Consider the following 18,914-nt stretch of genomic DNA (forward strand, 5'->3'; position numbering starts at 1 on the left):
CTGCTAATCAAACACGCCTAAGGCCAGAGAGGGGATAAACACACATGCACAGAGTTTGGCAACATTTCAGCGCCGCTCTCCAGTGGGGCAAGAGAGGCTCACATTCACACATACACACATACACAGGACAACAGGAACATTTAGAGAGACACATCCTTTTGTTTTATTAAAACAACAGTGGCACCTTTTAACCTTTTACCAAATGATTAACAAACGGTGGCAGTTAATATAAAGTGGAGCAGAATCTCCACGCTCCCATTGTCACCAAACAGTATCATGTTCACGACACAATTTAGAACAGTCAGATATAAATTATTAATAGTGTAAAACTTCTTCTCAAGACAATGATTACGTATCACGACTTGTGTTTGTGGCACATGCGGAGGCAACTTTTCCTTTTATCAGAGTGCTGTTGTCAGGGCGACAGCATGACATTCACATGTTTCTTTACATAAAAAACATCCTTCAGTTTGACGCGTCACTTTAATAAGTGCATAAAGATGCAAGTCATTTCCAGTGCAAACTCTGCAATTTGGTTAGCTAAGTCCCTGGCTTCCCTTTAGAGCTTATACATCCACAGCATTGTCCTCCGTATCAGGAATGTTTCTGTCAAAAGCTCTCCACTGACAACATCAGTTCACTGCATCATCAGTCTTCAGTCCTACACCAGTGGTGTATGAGGAGAGTCAGTGGGATAGCACAGTTTGAGAGTGAAGGGTCCGACAGTGACCCATCCTTGGCTCAGTGTCTATGGAAGTCGTGGTCAGTGATATAGATGGCACTTTCAACGTGTCCATTCTGGTCCTACACAGTTTGAGAGAGAAATCTGACTTTCTTTCCTGCTATGAGCCAACTCCTGAGGTCCTTGATTGAGGGAAGCTTCATTTTGTCTTTGTTTTTACTGTAAACATTCAAGAAGATGCCGAAGAGCACCAGAAGGCCACCCCAAATGTACCTGAAAGACCAGAAGACCAAGGCTGTCAGACAGTATTAACAATTACTTTTCCCACAAAGACTAATAATAATGTTACTGTTTGTATTTTTAACATAGGTTGGGCAGCGTTATGATCTTTAAAACAAATCTGCGAAGTTAACGTAATTGCACATAAAGTTATGTGGTAAAAGTAATAATGATAGCTTACAACTGTTTGAAACTGGTCGAACCCTAAGTGACACAGAGGGCATATTCAGCTGGAGGAAGTGATCCAGGATATACTAATACTAGTAAGCAGGACTAAAACCCCGGGCCAAAGCTTTGTTTATCGTCTTATTGGTATGTTGAGGAGAGACTATGAAGAGGGACTTGACTAAAAATGAGACCTCTTGGACCGTGTGGAGTTGGAGGTTAAGAGACAAGTCAAAAAGAGGAAAACTGAGTAGCAGAGAGTCCAAGGTCCCAACATGGACTGAGAACATGAACACAACTCAAGTTTCAACGCTGTGGTCAGGGGTGACACTGTGGACATTCGTTAAAACAAAAACTAAAGTGATTCAAGTCAAAAGGCGCCGATACTTACTGAAAAGTGAAAGGTTTTGTGAAGAACATGAAGGAGAGTATAATAGTCATGGCCTTCCGCCCAGTGGTCACTGCAAACAAGGAAACATATTTGAGACTATCTATTTTGAGAAATAAGTTTTATATTGCCCTGTAGCTTATTTTAAAAGTTTTTTTAGTCTATCCAATGAATACAAATGATGAAAACTTTATTAAGAGTTGCTCAAACCTGTCACTGCAACTAAGGCGCCAAAAAGTTTGATCAAGGCCAACACGAAGGAGATGCCAAAGTAACCAGTGAGAGAGAACAGGAATGCATAACCGTACGTCTTTACAGGATGCTGCGGAGAAAATAACAAAATGTATGAATAAGGCATGCTGCATATTAGAAAGCAGCAGACAGTGTGAGAGAGACAAGCGTTATTTATTCAAACGTATGCATGAGAACAAGCCTATGTCTCACCTCCGAGCAGAAGGCCACAGCCGGCCCCAGCCCGCCCACGCAGAGCAGGCCGATGAGGATGTACACAAAGCCAATGGAGTATGAATACAGCACCTGTAAACAAACATCAGGGAGCGCAGGGAGAGCGTTTCTTTATGCATTCTGTCGACTCCAGTTAAATAAACAAGCGCTACCATCTCAGAGTTGGAGCCGTTGTGCAGCTTCATGGCCTTTTCCTGCACATTCCCAATAGCAGCGTCTGCGCACAAGGCCAGGGATATGAGCATAACACCTGTTCGACAAACAACAAAGAAAGGATTCAAGACTCATAAGACAAGGGATCGTCATCATCAATAAATTATAACAGAAATGCAAAAGAAAATAACAGAACATTTACATAAAGGCTGCACTACCCATTTCCTCCTGTTCAAAAGCCGTGAAAGTCCAGGTATTGAGCTTACATGTTTAGCCGTCTCCCCAAACTCGCTCTCAAAATACCTCCAGAACATCCCGATTATTCACATGGATTAATTATGCGCATTTTGGGCTCTTTCTTACTAATTCCACATTTTTCAGTTGTACAAGAAAAAAAATTACACCAACTTCAAAGCAAGACAAACATCTACCAAATAAAAGTTATAAACAAGGCTATGCTTCATGCTTTTGTATATATTTATAGAAATGTAATATCTAAAATAGGATGGATGTCTGATTTTATGAATAATTTGAAAATACTAATGCAGCAGTAACATCATTTACAAAGAAGTTTACATGTTAAAAAGATTGAGAGGTAACTGTATAAATGTAAGGACAATATTTGTGGCATTAAATATTACCAAATCTCACCTGTGACGTTAAAGTTTGGAGCCACTTTGCTGTCGGCTAATGTAAACCAGATAAGGCCCAAACTCATGCATAAGGCTGCAGACACATCTGCCAAATTGTACCGTTTACCTGAAAGACATGAAACGATTCAGAAACAGAGATCACTGATTGAACAAATTAATGAATCAATGCATTTTGTTATAATTCTATGTTTCAGAAAACACATTCCTTTCAGTTTTTGGAAAAATATCTTGACGTGTAAAATGTAAAGAAAAAGCAACAGTCAAAGCTTCTTTTGTCTATGCACAGGAGACTCTTAGCCTCCAGCACAACTTAAAAGCATCTGTTTTTAAGAAGCCCAACCTCTTTAAAGCACAGAGGTTAGCTTTGGACTAAAGACAAAAACAAAACAAAAAGTAAAGAAAAAAGATTCCCCCCTCTATCTGAGGTTTTCTGAGACCTATGTAAAATTCCCCAAAAGTCAGGACAACAAAACAACAGGGTGAGGGATTCTTCCATAAACAGGGCTGATGGACGGGTGCCCGGAGGTTGACAAGGGGACGCTGCATCAGGTTGGCCGAAATGTGCTTTGATTCCTCCACTTGCCTTTGAAGGGCCAAACATCAGATGCTACTCCTGACTCCACCGCTCTATCCATCCATCTGAAACACTTTCCCCTTCGCATACCAAGTGAACAAGTTCTGTTTCCCAACTAGACCCCTTAAGGGACCGCAGTTCTCTCTCCGAGCAGGGAAGTACGTGGCGAAACCTGCTTGACGTTGAGGACGCTGAACTTTCAGAAGACTGGGAGTAGGATAAAAGGACAGAATGTTGGAGTCTGGACACTTGACAACCGGCAACAACAGTGATGAAAAAAGGCCGTACCAAGAGTTGAAAGGTGACCACTGAATCAAAGGAATCACATGCAATGCAATGGCTTTAAAGTGTACCTCGTCAGGATAGTAATTATAGTTAAAAAGGCGAAGGTTTCATAAGACTCAAAAGATCTCGCAGATGGGTCAAGATTTTCTAACAGTGTCCAAAATGCTAATAAATCTCTGATATTTTACGTTTAGACAACTTGAGACATCTGCAGCAAAATCACAATTTAAATTACCGAAACTGCCATTATCTAAGAAATATAAACTTCTCAGCAAATAAAATATTGTGTATATTTAGGACCTCATCAACAATAAAACCTGTTAATCCTGAAGTTTAGATATATCGACCAACATGCCTGTCTTACATTAGTTTAATTGTTTATATTCTCTCAAATGTTGATGCTCCTGGATGAGATCAAATAGTAAAAACAAAAAAAAAGAAGAAGCCACAATTCATAACCCCAACACTTTTTGGAAAATTTGTGCACCCCTAATGAAGATTGAATGTTAGAAAATGCAGTATAAACTGACCTTGTATAAACACTCCTCCAATCATGACTGGGATTAATTTACAGCACTTGAAGATGACCTGTGTGGGGTAATTCAAGTAGCCCAGGGAGGTATTTGACAGGCCCATAGTGCCCACTGTTAAAAATGCTATGATCATGTAGGTCTTTCCTGGTATCCTGGGGGGAAAAAAAACACGTAATGTAAATAAAATATTCTACCTGCAAGCATTGCCACATAGAATGTATTAACCTCTTAGCCGCTGCCTTAGTATAGGGTTGGGTGATTATTTTCCCCACACTGATCGATCTTGATATTTGATTCTATTTTTTCCATAATAAATTAAATACATCTTGCCAATTCATAAAATCAGATACATCTTTAATTCAAACCTAAGCTCAAACAAAAACAAATGCTTTCATCAAGTCTCATTTAACGCACAAAGGTCTCATTGTCTTGTCCAAACTCCCAAACTTGGTACCGTTTGTGCCAAAGAAACGGCTGTAAACCTGTCAATTATAAAGTCCCATGACGATTATTGAGATTGACCAAAGTAGAGATTGCGATTTTAATTCAATTTTGATTAATTGCCCAGCCCTAGGCCAGTGTGACGCCTTATTTGAAAGCTAAGACCTGCAAAACTGATTGGAACCTTTTTGTTGCAAGGTCGCCGCCTTTTCGTCTCTTTTTTGTTTTGTTTTCGTTGTTTTTTTTGTCAATTTTGTCAGTTTATTCTTTGCTTTTTTCTCTTGCTTTTTGGTGCTTCTTTGTCACGTTTTGGCACAATTTCTGTGATGTTTTTGTGGCTTTTTTATTTTGTTATTATTGCTTTTCCAGCACATTTTTGCTGCTCTTTTGTGGCTCATTTTTAAATTTTCATCATTTTTAATCATGTTTTTGTTGCTATTCTTTCACTCTTTTTGTTGCATTTTCGGCGCTATTTAAGAAGCTTTTAGATTTGGGTAAGGCCAAACTAAAGAAAATGTGCTCGGCTCAGGTGGGGGGTAAGAGGTTAAATATGGCGCTGAATAATACTTGTGAATACACATGTATTAACAAAGATACCTTCTGCGTTTGTCCTGTGTCAGCTGAAGCTCGACCAGTCCAAAAGTAGAGTAAAACCCAAACTGAATCAGGGTGAGGTACCAACCAAAAGGCTTGAATCCTTCTACAGAAAATATCAGCTCCTGTATGGAGAAAATTCCAGAAAGACACAAACTTTAGGTTAAGAGGAACAGGCATGAACAAAACAAACGCTATTCACAGTTATAGGCAGAATAACTTATCAGAAGTAGAATTGAAATTAGATTTGACTAGAAAAACACTCTTGTTGCTAGTGCACCTGCAGGTATCCATAGATGAGGTAAAAGAGGAAGACTCCAGCCACACAGATGAGAAACTGCGTGGGTGCGCTGAAGTTGCTCAGGTTGATGCCCAGGACCCTGAGCTCCTCCACAGACTTGATGTGAGGAGACATGACCTGCTCCGTCGACGAGGGGATGGAGATGGAAATGTGCTTCCGCGAACTGTTGTAGCCCACCAAGCCATATTTCCCACTCATCCTGTCACCGGCTCCAATAGGGGCTGGACGGCCGATAGAGAAACACAAAAGATGCTTGTCAAGTGATTAAAAATGTAGAAGAGTAATACTTCATAAATGTCTTGAATATTGCGATAACTATACTATTGCATCATGATACTAAACCATTTCAACACAATAACACCTTATAGAGTTGGGGAATGTGATGTCATATCGCTAAGCATTATGGGATTAGCAGCAATTGTAAACTAATGGAGATTTTAAAAGTTAAAATACTGAACTCAGCAGCTAACAGAGTTGCTCCACGGCTTTTTTCTCCACTTTTAATACTGTTTTTAGCCAATGTTAGTCAATGGGAATGTATGCTAACAGCTGCAAAGATGGCGGATCTCCATGGTAACTGTGGAATATCACGAACTCTATTGAAAATCATATCTAAAATTGAACTTTGCACATTTTTAACTTATGCATTTATATTTGGACTGTGTTAACAAAAGACAGAATATAAAAAATACATTACAATATGCTGCTAACCAGTTTTTATCTAAAATGTCTATAAATGCTATGAGAGAATAAGGGGAGGATGTAGGTCTGGTTTATGACATTTCATTCATTTTCAATCAGTTCGTCAAAAACTTGTGCATGTTTCAAGTAACAAAAGTGAAGTTAAATTCAGCCAGACTGTATATTCGGTGGTATTTTAAACGGGGTAAATAAACAGCCTATGCAATGATTAGATTTTACTGAACATGATTCCAAGGAAAGGAGTGCTAGCCAGCTCTGTTGCACACAGCCAGTTGCTAAAAGGCAAACTGTGCGATTAAGCGACTTGACACTACAGCACGTATCAAAAGACCCACGGGAAAAGCAAATCGGCTTATGGTGATGCTTATTTTAGAGACGTGTGGCCAGCTTTTCGTTAGATTATGAATTACATTAGCAGGCTAATATAGCAAGCCTGTTACCTTTAACAACACTTCCGGGTTTCTTTACGGCAACGTGTCCTCGTCTCCAGAGGCTGTCCGGGTGAAATTCATTCCCCTCGGTGTTGCGGCTTCATCTTTCGGTCATTTCATTTGCTTTTCTTCATAACCTCCTCGTGTCAGCGGGCGAACATGGATGCAGGAGTGCTTATCCGGCTAATGTTAGCTGTTGCTGCTGTTCCACAGGCAGCCAGCAACTTCCGCTCCGCCTCAACCTCTGACCCGCGCCCTCATTGGTCAGTGGAGACACCCCGGCTGCAGTAGGTGAGCAAAATATAAATAATGAAAAAAAAATAAGTTAATGCCGTGGTTCCCAACACCTTTTTCCGTCTCAGATCTCCCTTGGAAATTTCGTTCATACACCAAAAATCCAAGTACTCCTTCCCTCACTGATTATCACTGATCAGCAAACAATCAGACTTAGTTATTAGAAAAATCCCAATATGCTGTGTTTCTTTTAATTTAAGTTTTGACCAAAATGCCCTTGGTTGGAAAAACTGTAGCTAATGTATTATATGGATCCAGGAGGAGAAATTACTGAACAGTAACTGTGTATTTTCTGTTTGTCACTTGCTTTTTTAAGGTTAAAGGCACACTGCGTAACATTTAGGGTTATAATGTTGCTAGGAATGCAACACATGATCCTAATGACTAGTGATAAGACATTAACATGTATTTAAGATAAGATAAGATAAGATAAACCTTTATTAATCTCACAAAGGAGAAATTCACTTGTTACAGTCGGCGTTACTTCACAGTCTTATTGTACAGTCTGACAGCAGTGGGGATGAAGGCTTTGCGGTAGATCAGGACCTAACCTATTTTAACATCATATTTGGCTGCCTTTAGTCAAAATCTCCATGGAGACTGGCTGGAGACGTCCAAACTCCCAGTAAAGTTTCAACTCAGGTCTTAGGAGAGACAAGCAGTTTGTTTGGTCATTTGGTTGGTATTTTGCAATAATAAACATATCTGTAATAATATGAATTCTTGTATTTTATTCTTTTTATTCGGTGAAATGTTACGCGTTGTGCCTTTATGTTTAAGGTATAGGGAAATGTATCCTCTGCATTTGACCCATCCTATGATCTCGCTGGGCAACCCGTAAGGAGCAGTGGGCGACTACAGTGCAGCGCCCGGGGACCCATTACCAGAGTTGTGCCAGGGTAATGATCATAATCAGCTGGCTGGAGGATTCACCTATCCTGCATGTTTTTGGTTCATGGGGGAAACCGGAGCGCCCGGAGGAAACCCATCCAGACACAGGGAGAGTAACATCAGAGAATCAAACCTGGGACCGTCTTGGCGGAAGCGTTTATGCACACATGTTATTTCAGTGGCATTTCACAAGATGTTTTTTTCTACAACACCTTTGTCTACAACCTGCCTGTCCTACACAAACAGCTTTTCCTGCAAATTCTAAATGTGAACTTGCAATTGAGCAACAAGGGCATGCTTTTCTCTCATTTTCTCATCCCGAGGTTACTTTTACTCCACAAACCCTTACCACGCTATTCCCTGTCCTCTGATCTCCTGATCCTACACTCATATCCCGATCTGCCCCACTTTGACTTCCTCTCTACCCCTACTTTCCTCTTTTTGTTTCATTCCCACTAGCCCAATCTAAGAAGCCCCCCCTCTCTCTTTCTCCTCTCCCCAGCCAGAGGTTAATACACTCCAGGATGGCATTATTTCCTCGGCTGGCCCCTCCGACAATATAAAAATTCTGAATGGACAGCTCAATCCCTCTTCCATCTCAGATTTGATTGTAATGGTATTGCCTCCTGTCCCTGGGAGGCCCCTGCTGCCTGGCCAACCCGGCCTTTATGACACTAAATGGTCAGGCTACAATTTTTCCATCTATTCAAAAAACTCTGTTAATAACTCACGGGGAATGAGATGTCTGCTTCTGCCCGCTCCACTGCAGCCAGGTCTCTCACCCCAGCACTAAGGGGGTCACATATACCGAAAAGAAGCCGGCCTGAATGGCAAATGTAGCAGGCTAATTAATCTCCCTGAATTTACAATAGCCTTACACTGCGATTGACACTCCCAAAGAGGCAGAAATGTCATATTTACAACCTTGCATGGTGGAAGTGCTTAGTATATGCAGGCACAGGTGCATACCCACTTACCACTTTCCCTCCGCCACCCAACTTTACAAGTGCGCCCATTCATCTTCTGTGATAGATTTATGCAACCACAGCCATTTCCTATTCCCCATAAGATCCTATTAAATAATAAAATAATTATTTATTGATTATTCAAAAAGGTACATATGTGCGGGTAATGGGCTCGCACCACACCACCGGACCAGCAATAAATAAAGACACAGCGGAGAGGGAGAAACGAGAGGGGAATGAAATGACTGTTGAACCGGTAAAATCTGGATTCAATATGGCCTCTCGCGGCGCAGATCAGCCAGGACATTATTCAATCTTCAGGAGGCTCACAACAGGGCATGACCTCCGAATGGTTTTCATATAGATACAGGCTGGAGAAATTAAAGTGGGCAACTGAGCCAGTGTCCTACAAAACGTGTAGCCAAAAATGTACTATAAGTAAAAACTGAAAGTGCTACCGACCAACAAACTACAGCCAGATAAATTTAGAAATGTTAAGACTTGACATATTTGTATGATTTATTTCTTAATCCTTTATAAACGCCTCAGTAAATGCTGTTTGTTGCTTAAGGTTTGGGAATGACCAAGACCAGCGGGTGTACCAACTTTCTCACACCTGCGATACAGTTCTGGAGAAGAAGTTGGACTGCAGATGGCGCTGTTGGGCCACTGCCCGAGGTAGAAAGACAGCGCCACAACAATGGCCACTGGTTGCGCTGCTTTACCACCACGATACTAGGGGCCGACATTGCTGCAGTACTTCCACACAGGGACAATTATAGGGACCAGGAACATTTTTGAAATCTCGTATACTGAGGGCCCGACTTTGATTGACAGGCCGTTAGCATTAGAGATAATGGCGCGGGCACGGCTAGTGAAGATCCCGCCCTTATGCCCTTTTTTGGAACATGCTGCGTCAGAGCTGCGTAGGAGGAGTCTGTAAATTCGCCATGATTTCCCTCTTGAACGTTGTTATTATGGCAAATGGGGAGAAATGAGGAGATGTACTTTATTAATATTATGTCTATGCACCAAAGTCTGTTTAAATCAGCTGACCAGATACGTCACAGCAGTATCATGTGACACTTCAAGTTAAATATGGGTTTGGGCCAGAATACACTAGATTATCTGAGCCATCACATTATTCATTATTCTTGTGTTTATAAACTATTAACAAATGACAAGGAATTCGTTTGTTAATAATGCTTCATGCTTTATAATTGTTTTATTTATTTTAAATCCAAAGCTTTTACCCATTGTACTATACCTTCTTGTTCTTAAATGCTGTGGTTTAAACTACGTTCTCACTAATTGTTCAGGCCTCAATGTCAGCTCATTAGAGCTAAATTTGAACAACGCGTCAGACATGACCATGAGGCAGTGAATGTCAAGGCCAAAATTAATTTCCTCTTCTATAAAGCTCATTTAAATTCCGGGCATTTGAAAGATGAGCAAATACGCACTGACCAACTTAATCTGACTAAACTATAGCACCATCTAACCCATAACAACCACAAGGATCACAATCATAAGCCTGTGTTTTTGTACTAGCCCCAACGGAGTTGCATCCGAAAGGGTTTCTGGTTTAATGCCAATGCCAAATCAATACATGAATTACTGCATACTTGGCAGATGTTTTTTGTGCTGACCTGGAAGATTTTAAATGTACTTTTTCCTCAAATAGTTTGTTCCGTGCCAATTTTTTTTTGTAAGAGCGCCATTGATCTATATCTAAATATGTTATAGATGTGTTTCACAGTGATGCTGCCATAGTATTTAATGATTCAGAACTGAATATTCCATCTTTTGAAAGATGGAAAAACCTGAAAATGGCGGTCATAACGATCATGTGACTTAAACATAGGATTCATTCACTATCGTATAGAATTGACTGTAAAACTCTCAGATGGAAACAGGGGCCTATGTAACTCTCTAGGTGATTTACAGAAAGAAATACCCAATCAGAAATTTGCCATACTGGATGTTGAACCTTATCATTCAACATCAGGGAATGTCCACAACTTTGCCTGATTCTTCTTGTGGCTTCAGGTCCTTTCGACTGACAACAAACTACAGTAAAACTGGAGAACTGCCAGTTTTTATTTTATGTGAATGAGCCCAGATTTGACAAATTAGTTTTCCATAAAACAACAGCATTGTCACAGTTTATTGTACTGTAGACTTTCGCCTCAAGCTATTATGAGTGTTACAAAAATGAGCACAGCCTATTAGTTATTACAGGTCATGACATATGGCTTGGTCCCTGGCACTGGATCATGCTACAAAATTCGAGTTAATCCCAGCTACATATGAGACCGAGAGCCTCTTAATAACCCATTTGTGCAGTGTCTTATCCGCGGACCTACTCGCTTCAATGTTGATCTTTGTGTCTCCTGCATGCAACGCGAAAACAGATGCTATCTCCGCTATATTACTTCTCAAAGCGCTCATATCCTCTCCCATGTTATTTCCTTTGATCTGCTAGACCCGCTCTGCTTACGCTCTTCCTTTCTCTCCCCTTCCCTCCTCCAGACCAGCGCAGCCTCTTCATAACGGGGGCGCTTCCTCCGACCCAACCAGAGTGACCACTGCAGAGACGGAGAGAGAGAGAGAGAGAGACGGGACAGTTAAATGCGGCTCATCTGGTTTGTGTCTTCAGGGGGCAAGAGGGGCACGGCGGGTTGGACAGCGTGGATTCTTCATTTACTACGCCTTTTACAGAGCCGTACTAAATGAAGACAGCGTCTAAATCTAAAACAGTAATCTAGGCTAAAGTTGGTTTTAGCCTATAGGTTGACACTGGAACACTCTAGAGTCCATAGATTAGTATTTAGGTGGCAGACATCCAATGCAGTTGTTCTGTCCGGGTTTATGGCTAATATCTCTGTAACTGGGCCTATCCACATAAAACCAAAAACTGGCACAAAGTTCAATTTCTTCTCTGATAGCACAAATTATTTTTTATTCTTTTTTTTTAACATGGACAACTATGGGAAGAGTACCTGTACAGAATTGTTTTCCATTCACTTAAAACAGTCAACACTCATAAAAAGTCTGACCTTATGGGTTTGACACACTCAGTCCATTTTGTAAAACATGTCCCTTTGGATCCTGAGAGTAAATGAAAGTTTTTCCATAATGTACATTTCTTGAATTATATTGACCCACTCTTCGATGGTCAGAGAGTCCGGTTTTAGCCACGTCCTGGTTACAGCCTTCTCACTCTCTGCCCAGTTGGTTACATCTGCAACTACACGTTTTCAAAATGGCAAGGTATTTTGCTACCAAATATATGATTAATATGCTCACATATGTGTGACCAATAATGACTTAACAATGGGCAATCCCTGAAAATATGGAAATGATTGGCTCCTGAGGATCCACACAACCTCCAGCATGAGTCTCCACTACCCTGGTGTCTCTTTTGAATAGGTGTGATAAAAAACCTGACTATATTCTTCCAACAGAACTCTGTCCAGGTGTTAGAACCAGTAGTGTTCCATTGTAATCTACATGTATTCTCCAGCAGCACAAATTAACCATGTTTTATTTCTCTCTAACAACAATATCAAATCATGGTAGCGCGGGTCAATCCATCACACCAGTGTAGCTGCACTTAAAGCCATAAGATTTTGGTGAGTTTCTTGATCTAATCACTAACAAACAATTAGAAAAATCTTTTACCGTTGAAGGATTCATTCTAAAACTATGTTAAATTAGCCCATTTTCATTACATTTTTATTATTGATTCATTTATTTTTTATTATCATTACACTTTAGTAAGCAAGTCTTATTTGGTACACCAGTGTTTAAGTCGCCTAGTGGTTTTTAAGTACAATTTTTGACTCCTGCTCTAAATAGAATATGCAAACTTTCATAGCCTCTCTACAGATGTTTAAGTCTCTATACAGTCCAACATGATAGTGAACTTTTAGAGCAAAATATTATAAATGCATATGGCAAATGTACAATTTCATGTCAAATTGACTGTGATCTTAGTCCTGGTCAAAAGGGCTGTTTTGTCCGGACAGAGAATGATAAACTAAGCCGTCTTACATGTCAAAGGTCATACATTCAACTCATAATGTGCGTTTTACATTTTTACACACATTAACATCAGCTGAAGAGGTTTGAGTAAACATGTCATAAATTATGGAAAAATGCATCTAAACAGCAATTAATGCAGGAGGTAGCAGTTAATGAAAACGTTTCTCGGTTTATGTGATTTATGCATCATACGTACTATAGCCTTATTTACATTTTCTATAGGCCTACGGTGAGCGTCTGTCTTTTCTTTTGCATATTATTCGCAAGCAGACACTAAAAACATGACATAGAGGACACTATAGGAAGCTTGAGGTCAAATTGATCTTGGAGTGAGTGTTTCGGAGGGCAAGTAGCCATTGGATTTCTGGGGAGCAGCCAGGAGGGGGAAGCATCTCTCTTTGCAATACAGGGCTCCATGTCAAGGGATTTTATGAGACTCAACGCTCAGTGTAATGGGAGAGGGTGGCAAAGTTAGAAAAAATATATATTAGTAAATTTAAATGACTGTAAACTAAGCAAAACATGGACAATAGGCTCATACTCCAGCTAGGTACCGAGAGTTACCGTAGTATTTGTGTTATGCTGTTTTTGTCTGTCCCAAGCCCAGGTAAGTGATTATATTTACCTAAATAAATCCTTTATTTCAGCAGATGCACCAATATTTCCGTCTGTATTATTTTGCCTTCTTGGAGCTGCTAACAGTACTTATTCAGAGAAATGGGATTGAGAAACAAATTAGTGTCATTTAATTAGGGTTTTTGCTGTAAGCACTAATCCTGTATTTGCTTATAACCTTTAACTACTTTAATGGGTTTGAGAAGCTATTACCTTTCAAGATTTCTGTTTTTAATTATATGCAGCATTGTCACAGATATGAAATGTCAATCACACTTACATTAATCCCATTCTTTGTGTGCGTGTGAATAATATTTGCTTTTAGATTACCGCTGGAGGAGTGAAAATACGCAAATATGCAAAATCCGGCTCGGTGGCCTATTTAGCTGGCGCAGTCATTTATCCTATGCGCCCGTTTACTAACCTGCAATCCGAGAGGCACTTATTTACATAGACAATAATATTTAGTTTATAATAACAGTCAGCCGTGGTAAAGTTCAGAGTGATATTAGAAATATGCATATGGGATCTTACTGTGTATTGTATTACAATAATGAGGCCTTTTTAATATGTACAAACTCAATTTATGGGATTGCTCCTTTAGAGTTGAGGAGTGTTTCTGAATCTGAAATAAGGCAGTGCAGCGAGGTAAAATAAAACTGCAGTTTTAAAATGCTAGAGAAGTACTTTATAGTAGTGAGTAGAAAGCACGGTTGCCCTTGTTACTATGACTACTACGCTATAGTGGTACTGCAACTACTACTGCACTCTTAGTGTTACTGCAACTACCCCTATTACTACTTCTACTACTACCCCGGCTACTACTATTACTACTACCACCCCTACTACTCCTATTACTACTACCACTACCACTACTACTACCATCCCTACTACTCATATTACTACTACCACTACTATTACTACTTCTACCACCCCTACTACTCCTATCACTATTACCACTACTACTACCACTACTACTACTACCATCCCTACTCTTCCCATTACTACTACCACCCCTACTACTCATATTACTACTACCACTACTATTAATACTTCTACCACCCCTACTACTCCTATCACTATTACCACTACTACTACCCATACTACCACTACTACTACTTCCCATACTACTACTATTGCTACTACCACTACTACTACTTCCCATACTACTACTATTACTACTACCACTACTACTACTACTACTACTAATAATAATGCATTGAATGTTTTATTTTGCTTTATTCACTCACTCACTTGTAGCCACAGCTGCCCCGGGGTAGACTGACGGAAGCGAGGCTGCCAATCTGCGCCATCGACCCCTCCGACCACCACCAACCACTCACTCGCACACTACATCCACAGGCTTCCTGACGATCTCCCATCCAAGTATCAACCAGGCCCTTCCTGCTTAGCTTCCGAGATCTACTACTACCACAACTACTAGTACTACTATAGCACCACAACCCCACTTCTGCCCCCACTGCCTCAATGACGACTACTACTGCTACTACTACTACCACAAAGAAATGTACAGTGCGACTATGAGTAAAAGTGATGTGAAGGCTATTTTTCACCTTGTAGTTTTCAAATACTCAGCAAGTACAGGGTCTCCATCATGGCACACGTGGGTAGCAGTAAATGTGTACATGTAATGATGCAATTCCCTTTAATACAGTAAGTGCTGGAAATATGGAATAGGTTTGTGATGATCTCATATGTAGGTGTGGATAGATTCTGAGCGGAGTGTCAAGGAGCATAAATGAAGCGTATCCTTCCGAACCATATTCAAATAGCTGTTTTTACATGGCTTTTGGGCGGCTGCCTGCGCTCCTCCGACCCCCCGTGGCACAGGGCATGTAATCATCCTGAAAGTCTCTCTGGGTGCCTGTGTGCGTTCTCATAAAGCAGCCGGATCCTGTGGCCCGAGCAGGAAGGCAGGAATGAAAGAAAAAAGGAGAATGAAATTACAGAGCTGGCTGGCTGCACAAATCATGCATATCACGTTTTATGGTTCGCCACAAGAATTCAACACCTGTGGATGGGGCTGGCTAAGTGTAGGTGATCGGGAAGGGGGGCGGGGGGGCAGGGTGGGAGCGGGACAGTGGCATGTGTGTGTGTGTGTGTTTTTTGGTATACGTCCCGTGGCGTGTGGTTAAGGTAAAGACGATAAAAGAGAGTTACGGGAACGCCTGTTGTTCGCTTCGGCAGGACGTCCTGGGTGAGCCGCCCGCAGACCACACCGGGGGGGGGGCACCCAGGTCCCATTTAATATAATTAGCATGTTTATCTGCGCTTAAATGAGATCAAGTGGGGAAGAAATTGATGTGCGGTCAAATTAAGATGCTACTTCTACTTCTTGCTACTACTACAACTGCTATCTTTACTTCACCCACTGATACTTTCACTAAATACTACCTCAATAGGGGATTATTCTCACTGCAACTCTAACTAATATCACTAACCTTTTGTAACATCCTGGGTGATCTGTCCACAGCCCACACCGGAGCACCATTTACAATCGCAATTATCCTGTTTATTTACCTGCTTTTGGTGCTAAAGCGGGACTATTCATCAGATCAGGACAATTGGTCTTGCTGGGGCTCTGCCATTTACTTTAATTAAATGAGGCAATCAGAAAGTCATAAATCACGATCTGTGCGACCACTGCTCTGTTTGAACCCGGCTCTCTTCTGTAACGCCGACACCTAATGACTTTAATGGGAAAGATGGATCATTACGGCATTCTTCATGACAATTCAGCAAGACTAATGATTTCAATTCAACGATACTGATCTAAATGTAAACATCTGAAAACGCTCATTTCATTATATCAGATTGTTATTTCAGTTTAGGAATATTATTAGTTCCTTATATATCAACTTCATTAATCTTTTAACCCCCACCTGAACCGAGCACATTTTTTCCTGTTTAGCTTTACCCAAATCTAAAAGCTTCTTGACTGGAGTTTACAGTATATACCAGGGGTCTCCCAGTAAATTTCACTGGGGCCCAAAATATATCAGGAGGGTACTGCCGGGGTCCATAAACAAAAGCTCCAGTAAAATATGTTTTGATTGGGAAATACTATTGAGGAAACTTTTTTCAATAAATGACTAATAATGAGCCTGACAGGACTGTATCCTCGGCTTACATTTGTATTGCACTAAACAAGCCTGTGTCACAAGTTTCTGCTACACTGTAGTCATTATTCATTCACTAAGCTACTGTTGTAGCCACAGCCGCCCAGGGGCAGACTGTCCATTTACCACGTGATTATAATGTGTTGTTTATATCCTGATCTCTTCTTATGTCAGTGCCCTCTTCTGGACACGTGTTGAAATCTTTCCTTTCTTTATTTAAGCTGCCCCCTTTTGGCTGGAGTGAGCATTCTGGTTATTTCTTCAAAAATGCATAACTCTGCACAGGAATGGGCTAGAGACATTGACATATGCAGGAATTTGTGCTCTACAAGTCAGAGCCGGATTGAATCATCTCGCAGTCTGGATTTGGCCGAGGCCGCCTGTTGGAGACCCCTGGTCTATACAGTCATTTTAAAGCTCAGATTAAATTTTGTCACATTTTTAAACGTTTTTGTCGCGTTGACATAATTTTTTTTGTCATGTTTTGGTCACTTTTTCATTGCATTTTCATGCAGTCTTTAATGGCTTTCTTGTTGATTTTTTGTCTTACGGTAGGGTTATATGGTTATATATGTAATTAATTCCTGCCCACTGTCCTTTAGTGTCATGTTTTCTTACTTGTTCTTCACTCATCACTGTTGACAGTGATGGGAGCAATGCTCCCTAAAACTAATTTTTTTTACTTCACAAATAAAACACTTTGGGTTAATTGAGGACAAAAGGTTGGGAACCAATGGCCTACATGAAAGAGCATGAAACATCTCTCCCTTCTCTTTGTCCCTTCCTCCTCCGCTCCTCTCTCGCCGCTGATCTTTGAGTCAAATTGATTACACCACTCCATCTGCATCCCTGGGCCTCCTCCTCGCGTGTTTGCCGCCTCTGCCTCTCAGCGCCGCGTTAGTGTACAATTACATATAGTTTAATATATCTGCCCGAGCACCTTTAAATAAGCATCGCGAGTCCGCCAGGTGATCCGTCTTCTGGCCCCATTACTCCATTGTACGTCTTGATAGCCACGGATCGCTCCTAGCTATGTTTAAGCATTAAATAGTGTATTATTATTTCACATAAATCAAGCTGAGATGTGAGGGCGGATTCATAAATTTTGCATTTCTCACAGACAGTATTTTAAAGGCACCTCGCTCGTCGTCGCCGCTATAGGATTTCGGGGACAAAAGCAATTGGCGCTCCCCGCACTTGATACACTGCATTAGAGGTGGGCATATCGCAGAGGTATATTCAAAACAACATGTAATCCCGCTTAGATTAAGTTTGAGTGGCTCTTGCGCATTCATCATGGCGCCGGTTTACGTAATAAGCCGCCGCAGCAGTAGTGACAGCACACGTGGAGAACATTGTATTGTTATTGTCGTGAATAATGCGGAAACATGCTAATAAAAGGCCATTCATCATAATGTTTTCGCTGCGGTTTTGCACGGCGACCGAACGTGTTATCTGTGCTAAGGGTAAAATTCAATTGACTGTTCGCCGTCAGCCCTTTAGCTCACGACGAGCCGCTGCACTGGATTATTATTGTTATTAGAGGAGTGTTTGAACCTATAATGAAGGCTGAGGAAGTGACTTCATTCGAGAGAGGGAGAAGTGCCTGGAAAACACTATTCAGTACATTCACAACAAGGTTTCATTGACAAAAAGATTAAGCCTAAGATTAAGGTTATGGAATACTTTAAAGTCCTCATAGCCAAATTTGTGCCAACTGTGCTGTCAAGAAGGAATTATAATGCACAATAGATCTCAAAAGAATATCATATCACAATATTAGGTGATGAAGGCACAATATATTGCAACATCATCAAAAAAGATCGACACCTTTTTTTTGCAAACTCAGCCAAAAACAAACAATGCGTTGAACTTATAAATGTGTGGAAGTTCAGTTTTACTTAACCTCTTGTCCCCCACCTGAACCGAGAACAATTTCTCCAGTTCGGCTTTAAGTATAAAATAATATAATAATAAAATAGTGACGAAAACAAGGATGAAAACGCCCCCCAAAAAGAGAAAAACGTCCCGGAAAAGCAACCAAAAGGCAACAAAAAAGTGGCAAAGACAAGACAAAGACAAGACAAAAAAGCAATGAAAAAACACAATGAAAAATTAAGTTATGAAAACACGACAAAAAAAAAAAGTGATGAAAACGCAACAAAATAAGCAATAAAAAAGTAACAAAAACTTTGGTTCAAACGAGGCATTACACTGTAAGCTGTAAGGCTGTAAGCTCCAGTCCAGAAGCTTTTAGATTTGGGTAAAGCCAAACTGGAGAAAAAGCTCTCGGTTCAGGTGGGGGTTAAGAGGTTA

At 40.7% G+C, this 18,914-nt stretch overlaps 1 protein-coding gene across 1 annotated transcript; it reads right to left on the bottom strand.

Annotated features, from left to right (window-relative positions):
- Positions 1 to 482: 482 nt before the first annotated feature.
- slc35b3 (solute carrier family 35 member B3) lies at positions 483 to 6,916 on the bottom strand. Its single transcript, XM_079576437.1, has 10 exons — positions 6,656 to 6,916; positions 5,493 to 5,734; positions 5,216 to 5,337; positions 4,175 to 4,329; positions 2,784 to 2,891; positions 2,132 to 2,229; positions 1,959 to 2,051; positions 1,725 to 1,836; positions 1,518 to 1,587; positions 483 to 955 (listed from the first exon to the last, which is right to left on the bottom strand). The coding sequence occupies exons 2-10, from the start codon at positions 5,709 to 5,711 to the stop codon at positions 805 to 807; spliced, it is 1,128 nt and encodes a 375-aa protein (XP_079432563.1). The 5' UTR covers positions 5,712 to 5,734; positions 6,656 to 6,916; the 3' UTR covers positions 483 to 804.
- Between the last annotated feature and the right edge of the window lie 11,998 nt (positions 6,917 to 18,914).

Source organism: Gobius niger (assembly GCF_951799975.1).
Source record: "Gobius niger genome assembly, chromosome: 18".
NCBI classification, from domain to species: Eukaryota; Metazoa; Chordata; class Actinopteri; order Gobiiformes; family Gobiidae; genus Gobius; species Gobius niger.

Excerpts from the sequence above, each read along its gene's own strand:
- slc35b3 (XM_079576437.1), bottom strand. The coding sequence starts at position 5,711 with ATGAGTGGGAAATATGGCTTGGTGGGCTACAACAGTTCGCGGAAGCAC. Across the intron at positions 5,338-5,492 it reads TCATCTATGGATACCTGCAG|GAGCTGATATTTTCTGTAGA; the intron begins GTGCACTAGCAA and ends TTCTCCATACAG. Across the intron at positions 2,052-2,131 it reads ACGGCTCCAACTCTGAGATG|GTGCTGTATTCATACTCCAT; the intron begins GTAGCGCTTGTT and ends GTTTGTTTACAG.